General features: G+C 44.7%; 1 protein-coding gene across 1 annotated transcript in view; it reads right to left on the bottom strand.

The window, feature by feature from the left end:
- The window catches only part of LOC137431848 (bone morphogenetic protein receptor type-2), a 136,845-nt gene that overhangs the window by 21,592 nt on the left and 101,922 nt on the right, over positions 1 to 13,331 (bottom strand). Inside the window, exon 11 of the mRNA XM_068123607.2 lies at positions 4,175 to 4,359. Coding sequence (XP_067979708.2) covers positions 4,175 to 4,359 — 185 coding nt within the window. The remainder of the gene's footprint in view (positions 1 to 4,174; positions 4,360 to 13,331) is intronic.

Genomic DNA, 13,331 nt, shown 5'->3' with positions numbered 1-13,331 from the left:
AACTCCATTCAATGTACAATGTGCGCTGAGTGGGTTCATCAAAAATGTAGTGGTCTGAGAGGGTCATTTACCAGTGTGGCAGCTACATTCAAATGTAAGGTGTGCACAGAGGGAGCTGCAGATGGAGGGAATGTTGAGTTGGATCTTGGAGACGGCATGAAGCTGGAAGGTGTGAAAACATTTTGCTACCTCGGAGACATGCTGAATGGAGAAGGTGGATCAGACTCGGCAACGTTTGCTCGAGTGAGATGTGCATGGAAGACGTTTCGGGAACTGAGTGGCGTGCTGATGAGGAGAGTGTCGCTGAAGCTGAAGGGAAAGGTGTATGCTGCATGTGTGAGAAGTGTTATGATTTATGGGAGCGAGACATGGGTAATGAACGTAGAGCAGCAACAAAGGCTGGAAAGGGTGGAAATGCGAATGGTTCGATGGATGTGCGGAGTATCGTTGAGAGAGAGGAAGACAAATGATGAATTGCGAAAGATGATGGGAATATTGCCTGTGATTGATGCTGTGAAGAGGAACAGGTTGAGATGGTTTGGTCATGTGTTGAGGAAGGATGAAAGTGACTGGTTGAGAAGAGTGATGGAAGTTAATGTAGAAGGAAGTAGAGGACGGGGAAGACCGAGAAAGACTTGGCTAAAGATGGTGGAAGAAGAAATGCGGGCAAGGGGGTTAACAAGGAGAGATGCAGAAAATAGGGCAAAATGGAGAAGATTGTCATGGGGACCGCAAGGCTAACCCCCGCTCTAGCAGGGAAAATGGCCTTAAAATGCATGTTGTTGTTGTTGTTGTTTGATACATTTGACATCCTGCCTCGCTCTCCAAACTCTCTACCTATGGTATCCAAGGTCAACTCCACACATGACTTACTGACTTCCTCTACTCTCGTAGCCAAAATGTGTCGCTCAACGGAATCCTTTCATCTTCTCTCCCTGTCAAGGCCAGAGTGCCCAAGGCAGTGTTCGGGGCCGGGTCTTATTCTTGATCTTCATCACTGATCTCTGACTCTCTGGAAAATCCTTTTTATATATTTGCTGATAGCTCCACCCTCTGCTAAGGCATCCCTCTTCCTTCATACAGGTAGCTTCATGCAGGTAGCCTTTCGCTCTTCTCAGACCTCGACAATATCAAAAGATGGTCAAACACTTGGAATACGTCTTTCAATCTTGACAAATCTCACTCGCATTATCTCTCCAAAAGGACCATCTGGCAAACCCTCCTCTGTACTTTCTTAACAACCCTCTTGAGGAAGTTTAGTCATTCAAGCTCCCAGGTGTCACTATCAGCTATGATCTTTCTTGGGGAAACCACATTTTAAAGTTGGCCTCCAAAGCCAGCCACCGACTGGACATTCAGCTCCTTGTTATTATGAACACAATCCTCATTCTGTCCACCATGTTGGAGGTATGCAGTTCAAGGTGTATTTGCAGACTTGGCATTTAATATGGAATATTTTTTTTTTCTTGACTTGGGTTTACTTTCTGAACACAGTATATCAATCTGGTGAGTTTATTTTACCCTTCGGTGATGTCTTTGTTGAAAGAACCATGTCACTGATTGTCTTTCGCAGCAAGAAGTCAATAACAGGATTATATCACAGGTGGCGTGACAAAATGTAAGGACAGGTACATTTGAGGATTGGCTTCACAATCGGGTATACAAGGGTTGTTGCGTTCTGTATTAGTGGAAAACAACTGCTGCACGTCTACAAACGTTATTGCCGCTTCCTCTAGAGATGGTTTCTTTCAACTTGACAATGCTGTTTGTCATGGAGTGGTGGCTTTACGAAATTCTGGCATGAAACAGCGTGCTATTGCTCGGCAGTATGGCATCACTCAAGGTCAGGTGTCAAAGATCCTGAAACGAAATGCTCAGAGGGGTGTCCCTACTCCAATACCGAGGCCAGGACGTCCACGCAGAACCACAAGGAGAGATGATCGCCAGCTGCACCGGTTAGTCCGCAATGGCCGTACCAAGTCAGCTAATCGGCTTCGGGCTGAGTAGCAGCAACTGACAAATGTGCCTGTATCCACAAGGCTAGTCAACCAACGACTGGTTCAAGCAGGCTATCGTGCCAGGCGTCCCCTGAGAAAGCCACGCCTGACCAGACAACACAGCCAGCGCCGATTGCAGTGGGCCAGAGAGCACCTTCAATGGCAGCCAGGACACTGGAATCACGTGACCTTCAGTGACGAATCTAGATTTCTGGTCTATCGTCAAGATGGCCGCGTCCGAGTGCACAGACAGGTGCATGAAGGCCACAACGAAGATTGTATAGTGCCAAGAGTCCAAGCTGGAGGTTGTGGGGTGACCGTTTGGGCTGCTTTTCATGCAGGGGGCAAAACTGACCTGGTTGTTCTGAATGGAAACCTGAACCAGTTCAAGTACAGGGTCATTCTGGAAGAAACATTGCTTCCATTTGCTCGTGCAGCCTTTCGAGGAAACTTTGTCTTCCAAGATGACAATCCATGGCCTCATCGTGCGCGCATGATCCAACACTTTCTTGCTGACCGTGGTGTAGAGCATATGGAGTGGCCTGCCATGTGCCCGGATATGAATCCGATAGAGAACTTGTGGGCAGAATGAACGCGTCAAATCGACAACTTGGACCAGCAGCCGACCTCTGTGCGTGAATTGCAGCAGACTATTGTCACTGCATGTAACCTGGTGGTGGTTTAGCGGCTAGGGTCCCAGCTTAGGATCCGAGGATCCTGGGTTCGAATCCCGGTCAATCGCTGAATTAACGCCAGGGGGGTTGACTCAGCCTGTCATCCTTCCGAGGTCGGCTAATTGAGTACCAGTCACTGGTAATTCCCTGTTTGTCGTAAAAGGCGACAAACAGGGTTGGCGGCAGGAAGGGCATCCGGCCGTAAAACATTGCTTCAAAAAGGGGACCAACAAAAACAACAACAACCACGGTGCCCAAAAAAGGCCAACCCCTGCTTTGCAGGGAAAAATGGCCTCTAAAGGTTTTTTTTTTTTTTTTTTTTTGTCACTGCATGGCAAGCGATTCCAGTCCAAACCTTGGCAAATCTCGTGAACAGCATGCCTCGACGTGTACGTGCTCTCCTGAATGCTCGTGGGGGTTACACGAAGTACTGAACTGTAATTTTACTGTCCGTAATCCCAGTCATAATTTAGCTTTTGTTTTTGTTGAAATTTTTTTTGGCTAATGTGCAAAATAAAGAGATACTTCTGGAAAACGCATAGAAGTTTAACACAGTACTGTCCGTGAATTGAGTTCGATATCAGTTTACATCACTTTCAAGGATCAATTTATTTGCTTCGAAATGTCAAATGTGGTTTTTGTTTCTTTTAAAAGTCACATTAACAAAATCTAGAATAATTTCAACATAATTCCAATGAACTTTTGGTTCTAAGTCATCTTGAAAAGTAAGTTCTCCCCCACAAAAAAAATATTCCATATTAAATGCCAAGTCTGTATATCGATGTGAATGATTGCCCACCAATCGTGCAAAAGCGAGATCGACGAGCAAACGCCATTCTGCTAAATCTAGGCGCTAGTCACAGTTGTGTACACACTTTGCACGGTTTCCTTTGCGCTCGCATTGTTTAATTTTACCCACTTGTACACATGGTTTTAGGGCTTGCATTCTTTTCTCCTGAAGAAAACCATGCACCTCCATTGGGGACCAGGTGCAGCATAACATTAAGTGAAGAACACATCCAAGGAAAGTCGCATTTCCATTGCTTTTAAAATAGAAGAACAATCACAACGGGTCACCTGAAATTAGGTCATAAATCTCAAAGTCCCGAGTTTGTGTACCTAAAGTCCTAAAGTATTTCACACGAGCATTTATTTATATATTTAAAAAGAAATACAAGAGTTTAAATAAAATAAATAAATATTAAAATCAATAAAATAAAATAATCAAATTTAATAAAATAAAATAAATAAATACACGAGTATTTATTTTAATTTCAGTATCCTATAATATTTCACTTTGGACGATTGTAAGAATCATAAAGCTTGTTATTGCTTGCAAAATGAGAACGTATGCAATATTCTCACAAACCAATAACAATAAAGTGCTTTGAAATGCTGGTTCTGACAGTGGCAAATCACCTCAGGACAAGGAATACCTTGACTGTTACTTAACCAAGCCATTGAACAAGAGGAAGAAATAGCTCAGCAGTTGGATTGTCACACCGTTCATTCTGTGTCGCTGTGGAGGGAAGGTGGCTCATGGTGTTGACTGTCGGGCTGACAGATCGGTTTCGGTCCCAAAGCAGCAAGAGCTCGGCGATCCTCTCCTCAGCACACTGTGCTGTGAGGCGTGCTTCAGCATCTTGGTCCCAGCAATCCTCCATCGTTTCCTTAAGAGAGCGTACTGCCTGCATTCCCATAGAAATAAAGGAAAACTTCGCTTAGCGCTCAGAAGGTGTTCCTGGAAAAGAGAGTGCTGATCAAAAATGTGCGAAAAGGGGTCATTATACCATTGTTTATTTCAGTAGTTCTTAACATGGGGTGCACAAGCCTGTTGTTGGCTCAGCGGTTAGGGTGCCAGCTTGGGATCCGAGGATCCTGGGTTAGAATCCCGGTCGATCGCTAAATTAACGCCAGGGGGGGTTGACTCAGCCTGTCATCCTTCCGAGGTCGGAAAATTGAGTACCAGTTAACTGGTAATTCCTAGTGTGTCACAAGAGGCACGAACAGGGTTGGCGGCAGGAAGAGCATCCAGCCATAAAACATTGCTTCAAAAAGGGGACCACGGTGCCCGAAAAAGGCCAACCCGTGTGCAAACGTGCAAGGGGCAGAGCGTGTGCAAACGGGCAGAGCGTGTGCAAACAGTACAAACAATGGCAGTGGGTGTGTTTATGGGCTGCGTGTTGTGGCTTTTCTAATTTTATTTTTTTGTTTTTAGCAAAAATCTCCAGGACAAAGCTATGAATCAGCGGTCTACGGGGCAGCGTTAAACAAGTATTACTGCACAAGCCTACGCTAAATGCAATTGGATAACTGCATGAATACACGAAACACGCAAGCACACACACACGCACGCACGCACGCACGCACACACACGCACCTGACCTGACCTGAAGGCAAAAAAATGAATTAAAGAAGTTTTGAAGTTTTTCCCCATCAAGATAAATGAATAACACCACATTTGTACAATGATGTTCTCAAGCAATGTCTGGTACCAAATTGTGCTGTCCCTCTCGCCCCGAAATGTGACCTTTACTTTGATTAATTATGCACAAGAAGGAAAATTTCCTTTCATCTTCACATCGAGTACAAACATGTTTGTTATGTTATGAATGGAATTTATTGTTGGTGAGGAGCTACACAGTTAGGTTTAGTTTCAAATATCACCATTCTTGCCACATCGTGCAACGGTTTTCAAAATGTTTCACACGCGCACGAGGCCGCTTCTTTTCTTGTATCCAGCACGTGGCAACGAGTTGCCTCATGCTGCTGTTAGTGCCACTGCGCAGCTGATGTAGCACCTCCTGTAGGTTAGAACAGGAATTTGAAAATTGGCCATGGCGTTGGCGACAACTCGCCTACCATTCACGAAGAACGCCGTGAGATTTTTACCGTCCACCAAGTAATGCCGGCAGACGGGACGCTGAATGTAATGTCCATCCGAGGAAGGGCGCACACAGTGATGCATTGCTCTGCGGAGCACCAGGGTGACGGTGCAATAGCTGGACCAAGATTCAAACCCTGGCTACACATCTCAGAATGTATACCTCTAGGGCCTAGAATCTAGGCTATCCTGCCAACTCTTACATGATGCAGCAATGGACAAAGGTAGAGCAAAATATGAATAACCTTCTCAGTAATTACTTGATGATCTGCAAATTACTTGGTAATTACTTGGCACTTTACTCCCATTGCTTAATAACAAACTAAATTGATAGGAAGAAATGGCATTAGATTCAGGAAGAATAATCAGAAGCAAAAAAAAAAAAAATGAAGGGTCGAAATTTGTTCAATTTTGGTAGACTTAGAGGTTTTTCTAAAATGCTACATGACAACAACAGTGGGGTTGAGGGGCAAGTAAAGGGAGACCTGGACATAAGGGATGTGGGGAAGAATGAGAGCAAGAGGAGGCCACACGGAGTACACAAGATAGAGGCCACACGGAGTACACAAGACCCACAAACTCTCAATCACAGAAGTGGAAGGAAAACCTGGATCCCGGAAAGAGGAGGGCATGGGGAGTTAATGGGAGTAGGAAAATATCATGGTTGTTGATGGGGGGGGGGGGGGAGGGTCAGGGGTAGAAGAGGTGACCTGAGAATTGAGATGGTGGTGAACAATCAATGAATGAATGAAGGAAATAACAGGCAAGATGAGTTTGTGTTGTTTTTTTTAGTTAACGGAGTTTCCTTTTTCTTTTTAAGTGAAGACAACAACAACAACAGGCATTTTAAGACCATTTTCCCTGCTAGAGCGGGGGTTAGCCTTGCGGTCCCCATGACAATCTTCTCCATTTTGCCCTATTTTCTGCATCTCCCCTTGTTAACCCCCTTGCCCGCATTTCTTCTTCCACCATCTTTAGCCAAGTCTTTCTCGGTCTTCCCCGTCCTCTACTTCCTTCTTCATTCATTTCCATCACTCTTCTCAACCAGTCACTTTCATCCTTCCTCAACACATGACCAAACCATATCAACCTGTTTCTCTTCACAGCATCCATCACAGGCTCAATTCCCATCATCTTTCACAATTCAAAAATTTTCAAGTAGAGAAGAAATAAAATAATGTTGTGGAACATGAAAGGAGAACACTTAGGATAAAGAGAGCATAATGAGGCACGTACCAGAGCAGCGACAGAATGGGTATGCGAACTAGCCAATGATGTGGCGGGTAGACCAGACACTCACAAGGGCACAAATTCGATAATACACCACAACAAAGTGATGATGATGATGACAATTCCTTTTTGCACCGTGATGATGCATAGGGATGCCGAAGCAGTTTCTTTGGCTATTGGGCACAATCCTGGATGGATCGCCACTCTGACGCAGGATACCCGAATGGCTCATTCATCCCAGCAAGCTGGTACTCAATTTGCTGACCTCGGAAGGATGACAGGCTGAGTCAACCCACCTGGCGACTGGGATTCGAACTCAGGATCCTAGCATCCTGAGGTAGAACCCTAACCACTAAGCCAACACCAGGCTCATCTACAAAAAAGTACAGTAGAATAAAACATGGAAAATGGGATGAAAACACAACTAGAAGGGCACTCGGGAGAGCGCATACCTCCGACACACTTTGAACCAATATCTGATCGCCTTGTTCTTGGCTTGTTCCACGTTTTGTCATAACTCGCCCACAACTTTTTGAGTTGTCGTGCTATATATATCGTTTATGGCCTCATCTATCAATAGCGAAGAAATCCTTTAGAAATTAAAAAATAAATTCCCATCCGGATCTTCACCAAAATTGAATAAACTCTTCCTTGTTCTTTAATAAACACATTGTGTTTAATAATAAACACAATCTTTCCACCAAGTTTCATCAAAATCCATCTATAACTTCGAGATATCATGATATTTATCGTTTTTGGACCTAACTCTCAATGGTGAAGAATCACTTAAAAATTTATAGGATCTGGATCTTCACCAAAATATAATCAATTTGTCCTTGTCACACACCCAACCTGTCCACCAAATTTAATCCGAATCCGTCCACAACTTTTTGAGATATCCTGCACACAAACAGACAGCGGTGAAAACATAACCTCCAACCATTGCTGATGGCGGAGGAATCAACATAGGGAGGAAATGATAACAGAAAGACAAGATGGATCTGTTCCAGAAAACTTAGTTTTGATGAACTGTAAGGAGGCATGTATGAACCAGCTTCCAACACGCTCAGACCCAAAACCACAAGTCAAGTCCAATTTAAATGTTTGAGCGATGTATTACAGGAAGGACAAAAAAATACTCCCACAGGTACAGTCACGTGAAAAAGTAAGTACACCCCATGTAAAGTTTTGACCTTTTCAACATATTTCAACATACAGCTATTTGATCTTCATTTCAACAATATTGATAGATAAAGGTGATATAATATAACAAATATCATGAAACATTTACAATTGTAGTCCATTGTATAAATTAAATAAACATAAATGTAAATTTCGCATGTGGAAAAAGTAAGTACAACCTTGGCTCTATTAGGTGGTATTGCCCCCTTTGGCAGAAACAACCTCAAGTAGGCATTTCTTATAACTGTCTACCAGTCTCTGACATCGACTGGGAGAAATTTTTGCCCACTCCTCCATGCAGAATTCTTTCAGCTGTGCGATGTTTGAGGGGTTTCTTGCATACACAGCTCGTTTCAAATCCCCCCACAACATCTCGATGGGATTTAGATCCAGGCTTTGACTTGGCCATTCCAGAACCCTCCATTTCTTTCTTTTCAGCCATTCCTTGGTGGATTTACTGGTATGTTTAGGGTCATTGTCATGTTGCAAGGTCCACCTTCGGCTGAGCTTCAACTTTCCGACAGATGGCCTCACATTATCCTCAAGCACCCTCTGGTACAATGAAGAATTCATTGTGGATTCTATGATGGTGAGCTGCCCCAGGCCCTGATGCAGCAAAGCTGCCCCAAACCATAATATTTCCACCACCATGCTTTACAGTTGGTATCAGGTTCTTGTGGTCAAATGCTGTCTTTGGTTTTTGCCAAACATGTCTTCTGTTACTGTGGCCAAATAGCCCTACCTTTGACTCATCTGTCCAGAGCACATTGTTCCAGAAGTGCTGGTCTTTGCCTCGGTGTTCATTGGCAAACTTTAGTCTTGCCCTGATGTTCTTTCTGGACCGCAAAGGTTTCCTTCTGGCACACCTCCCATGTAGATCAAATTTGTGCAGCCTCTTTCTAATGGTAGACTCGTGCACTTTGACATCAACAGTGGCAAGAGCTACCTGTAGGTCCCGTGATGACATTCTGGGGTTCTTCGAGACTTCTTTCAGCATCTTGCGGTCTGCTCTCAGGCTGAACTTGCTGGGGCGGCCTGGCCTGAACAAGATGGCAGTTGTTTGGAATCTTCTCCACTTGTAGATGATCTTCCGGACAGTCGAATGATTGATTTCAAATTGTTTGGAGATCTTTTTAAATCCCTTCCCAGACTCGTAGGCATCTATAACCTTCTTTCTGAAGGCCTCAGAGAGCTCTTTTGATCTAGGAATGGTGATGCCGCACACTTCAACAACAAAGAGCAAACCAAAATAAATGTCTGAGGTTTAAATAAGACAGGTTCCTCCAAGATCCTCTCTAAGGATGTTCTAATCATTTGCACCTGAACTGGTGCACCTGATTCTAATTTTAGGTATTTGAAGTAGTAATACATGTAGGGGTGTACTTACTTTTTCCACATGCGAAATTTGCATTTATGTTTATTTAAATTAAACAATGGACTACAAAATGTAAATGTTTCATGATATTTGTTATATTATATCACCTTTATCTCTCAATATTGTTGAAATGAAGATCAAATCGCTGTATGTTGAAATATGTTGAAAAAGTCAAAAGTTTACATGGGGTGTACTTACTTTTTCACGTGACTGTAAGTACACTGTATGCCCGGCTTCTAAGGTATGTGACACATCTATAGACCCGCTCCCCATGCCCCCTCACCCCGCCACCGCCACCTTCAGCTTCCACACTGAAATTACGTTCCCCATTCTGAGACTTCATTATTTGTGCAGTCATTTTAATCAGGTTCTGCTACCAATGGATGATGAGCCGCCACAGATCCAATGCAGTCACTACTTTTATATTAACTATTTCTACATCGTCAAACTTCGAACCAAGAATCACCGCAAAAGGTATTATTATCCACAATTTTCTTATTGGTGTTTGTTGAATTTGCATTCCTCCAAAGTAAAAATTAGCATGAAGAAAACTAGACAGTTCAACCCTTAACCATAGCCGAGTAGCACGCAAAGCAAAACTTAAGCTTCAGGCATTAGACCTTCGTCGGAGCAATAAGAATATTCAGCAATGAATGACAGGTCGAAGCCTTTACAGCCTTGGCCAAAAAAAAATGCACAGAGCGGGGAAGAATGACAATTTCAAGGCCTGACTTAATTGAGGATAGACTCTTGTAGAATGCAAGGCAACAAAGATCCAAGGCTGTGCTGTGGACCAACTTTCAGGCTTATTTCTCTCCATCCCCCTTCCCCACCACTACCCAACCTCTCTGTCTTTTTTTCTCTTTAAAAATCCACCACCAAACTCCCTCCCTTTCTTTCTCCATCTGTCTCTACACATAAACTCCCTCCCTTTCTCCATAAATATCTTTCTCTGTCTGTCTCTACACATAAACTCCCTCCCTTTCTTTCTCCTAAAATATCTGTCTCTACACATATTAATTCATTCACTTTTCCTTCCCTTTCTCTTCACGCAATATCTATATATCTCTATATATCTCTATATATCTCTATATATCTCTATATATCTCTATATATCTCTATATATCTCTATATATCTCTCTATATATCTCTATATATCTCGATATATCTCGATATATCTCGATATATCTCTATCTCTCTCTCTCTCTCTCTCTCTCTGTCGCCACCTGCTGGCCGTTTGTATGCTGGTTGTACTGTCATGGCGTCTGCTTGTGGAGGCCTGTGAGTGCTCTGTGTTGTTGCTCCATTCCCTCCCCCCCCCCCCCCCCCCCCGTTTTCCCCCCTCTGTGTCCTTGTACCTGTTCGTGGAGTCTTCCTGGCGATTCCCATATACGTTGAGACGGGAGAGAGAGCCGGAGAGCACAGGGTGATCGCTGGTAAGGGTTCGCCGTTTTTGGGTGTCGCCCGATCGGTGTTTGCTCCTTCATCTTAAACCTCTATTTCCTTTTTTTCCTTTCGTTTATCCTTCCTTCAGTTTGTTTTGTTGCCTCCCTTTTCCGAAGTTAGGGAAATTGGAGAGGTCTGATTGCTTCCCATTCCCGGAGTTCGGGTAGGGAAGATTGTATTATATATTCACCCTCCCCGAGTTGGGGAGGGGTTGTAAGTGCAGCTGTTCCAGCATGGCAGCTGCACTATCTCGATTTACTGCCTTTCAGAGCCTGACCCGTAAGCACGGGTTCTTTTGTGTACCTCCGGAACGTGAGGTTAGTGTCGAGGACGTTGTCCTCGCAACCGGTCGTGTTGTCGGGATCGACAAGGTTGTTGCCGCTTCGCGGATGAACAAGCGGATCGTTATTTTTTTGTCCGACGTGGATTGTGTCCCACAAATTGTCGAACAGGGTTTGACAATCGATCCAGATCTATTTGTAATGATTTCTCCACTAGATAGCCCAGCGATAAAAGTCGTGATATCAAATTGCCCCCCATTTGTATCCGACGATGTACTAATTAAAGAGTTGGCCCGATACGGTACCATCGTGTCTCGTATCTCCATGATTCCCTTTGGGTCACGAAACAACGATTTAAGGCACGTGGTTTCATTCCGGCGGCAAGTGTTTATGATTTTAAAAAATTAAAACATCAACAGAACGAATATACAGTGTACGTGTCCACCAACGTTCTAAAATGTTTTGGCTGCGGACAATTTGGGCATGTTAAGCATGACTGCCCCCGAAAAGAGAATTCTCCACAAGTGCAACCTCCCCTCCGAACCGGGAATAAGCAACCCCCCCACCTTCCCACCACCGGTCCAAACCCTTCCACCACTGACCCAAGCCTTCCCACCACCGACCCAAGCCTTCCCACCACCGAACCAAACCTTCCCACCACCGAACCAAGCCCTCCCGCCGCCGAACCAAGCCCTCCCACCACCGACCCGAACCTTCCCACCATCGACCCAAGCCTTACCACCACTGATCCCAATCTGTCCACCACCGACCCAAGCCCTCTTACCACCAATCCAACCCCCCCCCCCGCAGTACCCCCTTCCCCTCCCCTTGAAACAGGGGCCCCTCCCTCCAATGAAGGATCTAATTGCAGCCATCTCCTGTTAACTATAGATCTCACCCCCCAGGCGACATCGTCCAATCACAGCTTGTTGCCTGCTATAACTGATCCTACCTCTCCCGCCGTGGTAGCCGATGGGACCCCCCTCCCGATGATCACGTCCTCCCTCCCCCCCCCCCTCCCCCCAAACCCTTGCAATCTCTTCCCACTAACCAGGACGAGTTTCAATTAGTCTGCCCAAAAGGAAAAAGACATCTGCAAACAACAGAGGAAAACGGTCATCTCTTTAAAAAACCTACAACTGAAAACCGACAGCCCCTCCTCTCTGGCCTAGATTTGTCCCTCGTCACAGAAAATCGTTTCTCGGTATTGGAGGACATAGATGTGGATGAATCCTCGCCCTTGTCTACTGACCTAGAAACTGATATGGTTGAACCGCAAAAATTAGTACCCCCCCCCCCCCCCTCCCCTGAAGATGGCTCATTTCTCTCCCTCCCCGTCCCCCCCCTCTATGGACTATGCCCCATCCGATAACGTGGAGGGATGTGATGACGGTGAGGAGATAAATGATGAAAACCAGTGTGACACACCATCTGAGCCATCTGATATAGATGACTCTGTTAGTGAATGTGGTAGCCTTAAGGAAGAAGAAATCCCTCCAATCCCTCCCTCCGAGATAAAAAGGTTTCTTAAGGACACATTCCGAAAAAGGAATGTTGTAATAGAAACCTTTTTTCCGGAGCTACCTGATTTTATACATTCCGCTAAACTGATGGTAAAACGGCCCCACGTTTTTAATTTCAATTCCTCCCAACGTCACCGTTTAAAGAAGTGGTTGCAAAAAGCTAAGAATGAACTGCTATCAAAAAATTGAGTGGTGGTCACTCCTCCTTATAGCTGTAATGAGTTTTTCCATTTGTAGCCTGAATATTAACGGAGGATGTAGCTCTGTCCGTAAAGTTCAAGTAAGGGATTTTTTATTACAGAAGAAAGTTGACATTGCCCTCTTACAAGAGACCCATGCCAACGACTGCTGTGTCGCAGAGTGGTGTAGGCTCTTCCCCGGCCTGTCCTTCTTTAGTAACGGTGACTCCCGCAAAGGCGGTGTCGCAATAATTCTTAGCCCCTCCTTTTCGCCTTCATCGCTTAAATTCGACGAAATACACAAGGGATCCCTAGCATCCCTAGAATTCCACTACTGTGGAAAATTCTATACTATTTTTAATATCTATGCCCCAAGTACGCCTGTAGCTCGGCGAGTTTTTTTTAATGACCTTGGGACACACCTAACATCCCTCGACAGCCAAAACGCCCTAAAAAACCAAGACAATCATGTTTGTATTGGTGGAGATTTTAACTGCACCCTCCAACCCCAACTAGACAGGAACAGTGCAGAGCCCCATCCTGCCTCCACAATCCCTCTC

The sequence above is a fragment of the Myxine glutinosa genome, chromosome 7 (genome assembly GCF_964187855.1).
Source record: "Myxine glutinosa chromosome 7, kmMyxGlut1.1, whole genome shotgun sequence".
NCBI classification, from domain to species: Eukaryota; Metazoa; Chordata; class Myxini; order Myxiniformes; family Myxinidae; genus Myxine; species Myxine glutinosa.
The sequence above is the reverse complement of the archived record's forward strand: the minus strand, read 5'-3'. Positions and strand labels throughout refer to the sequence as shown.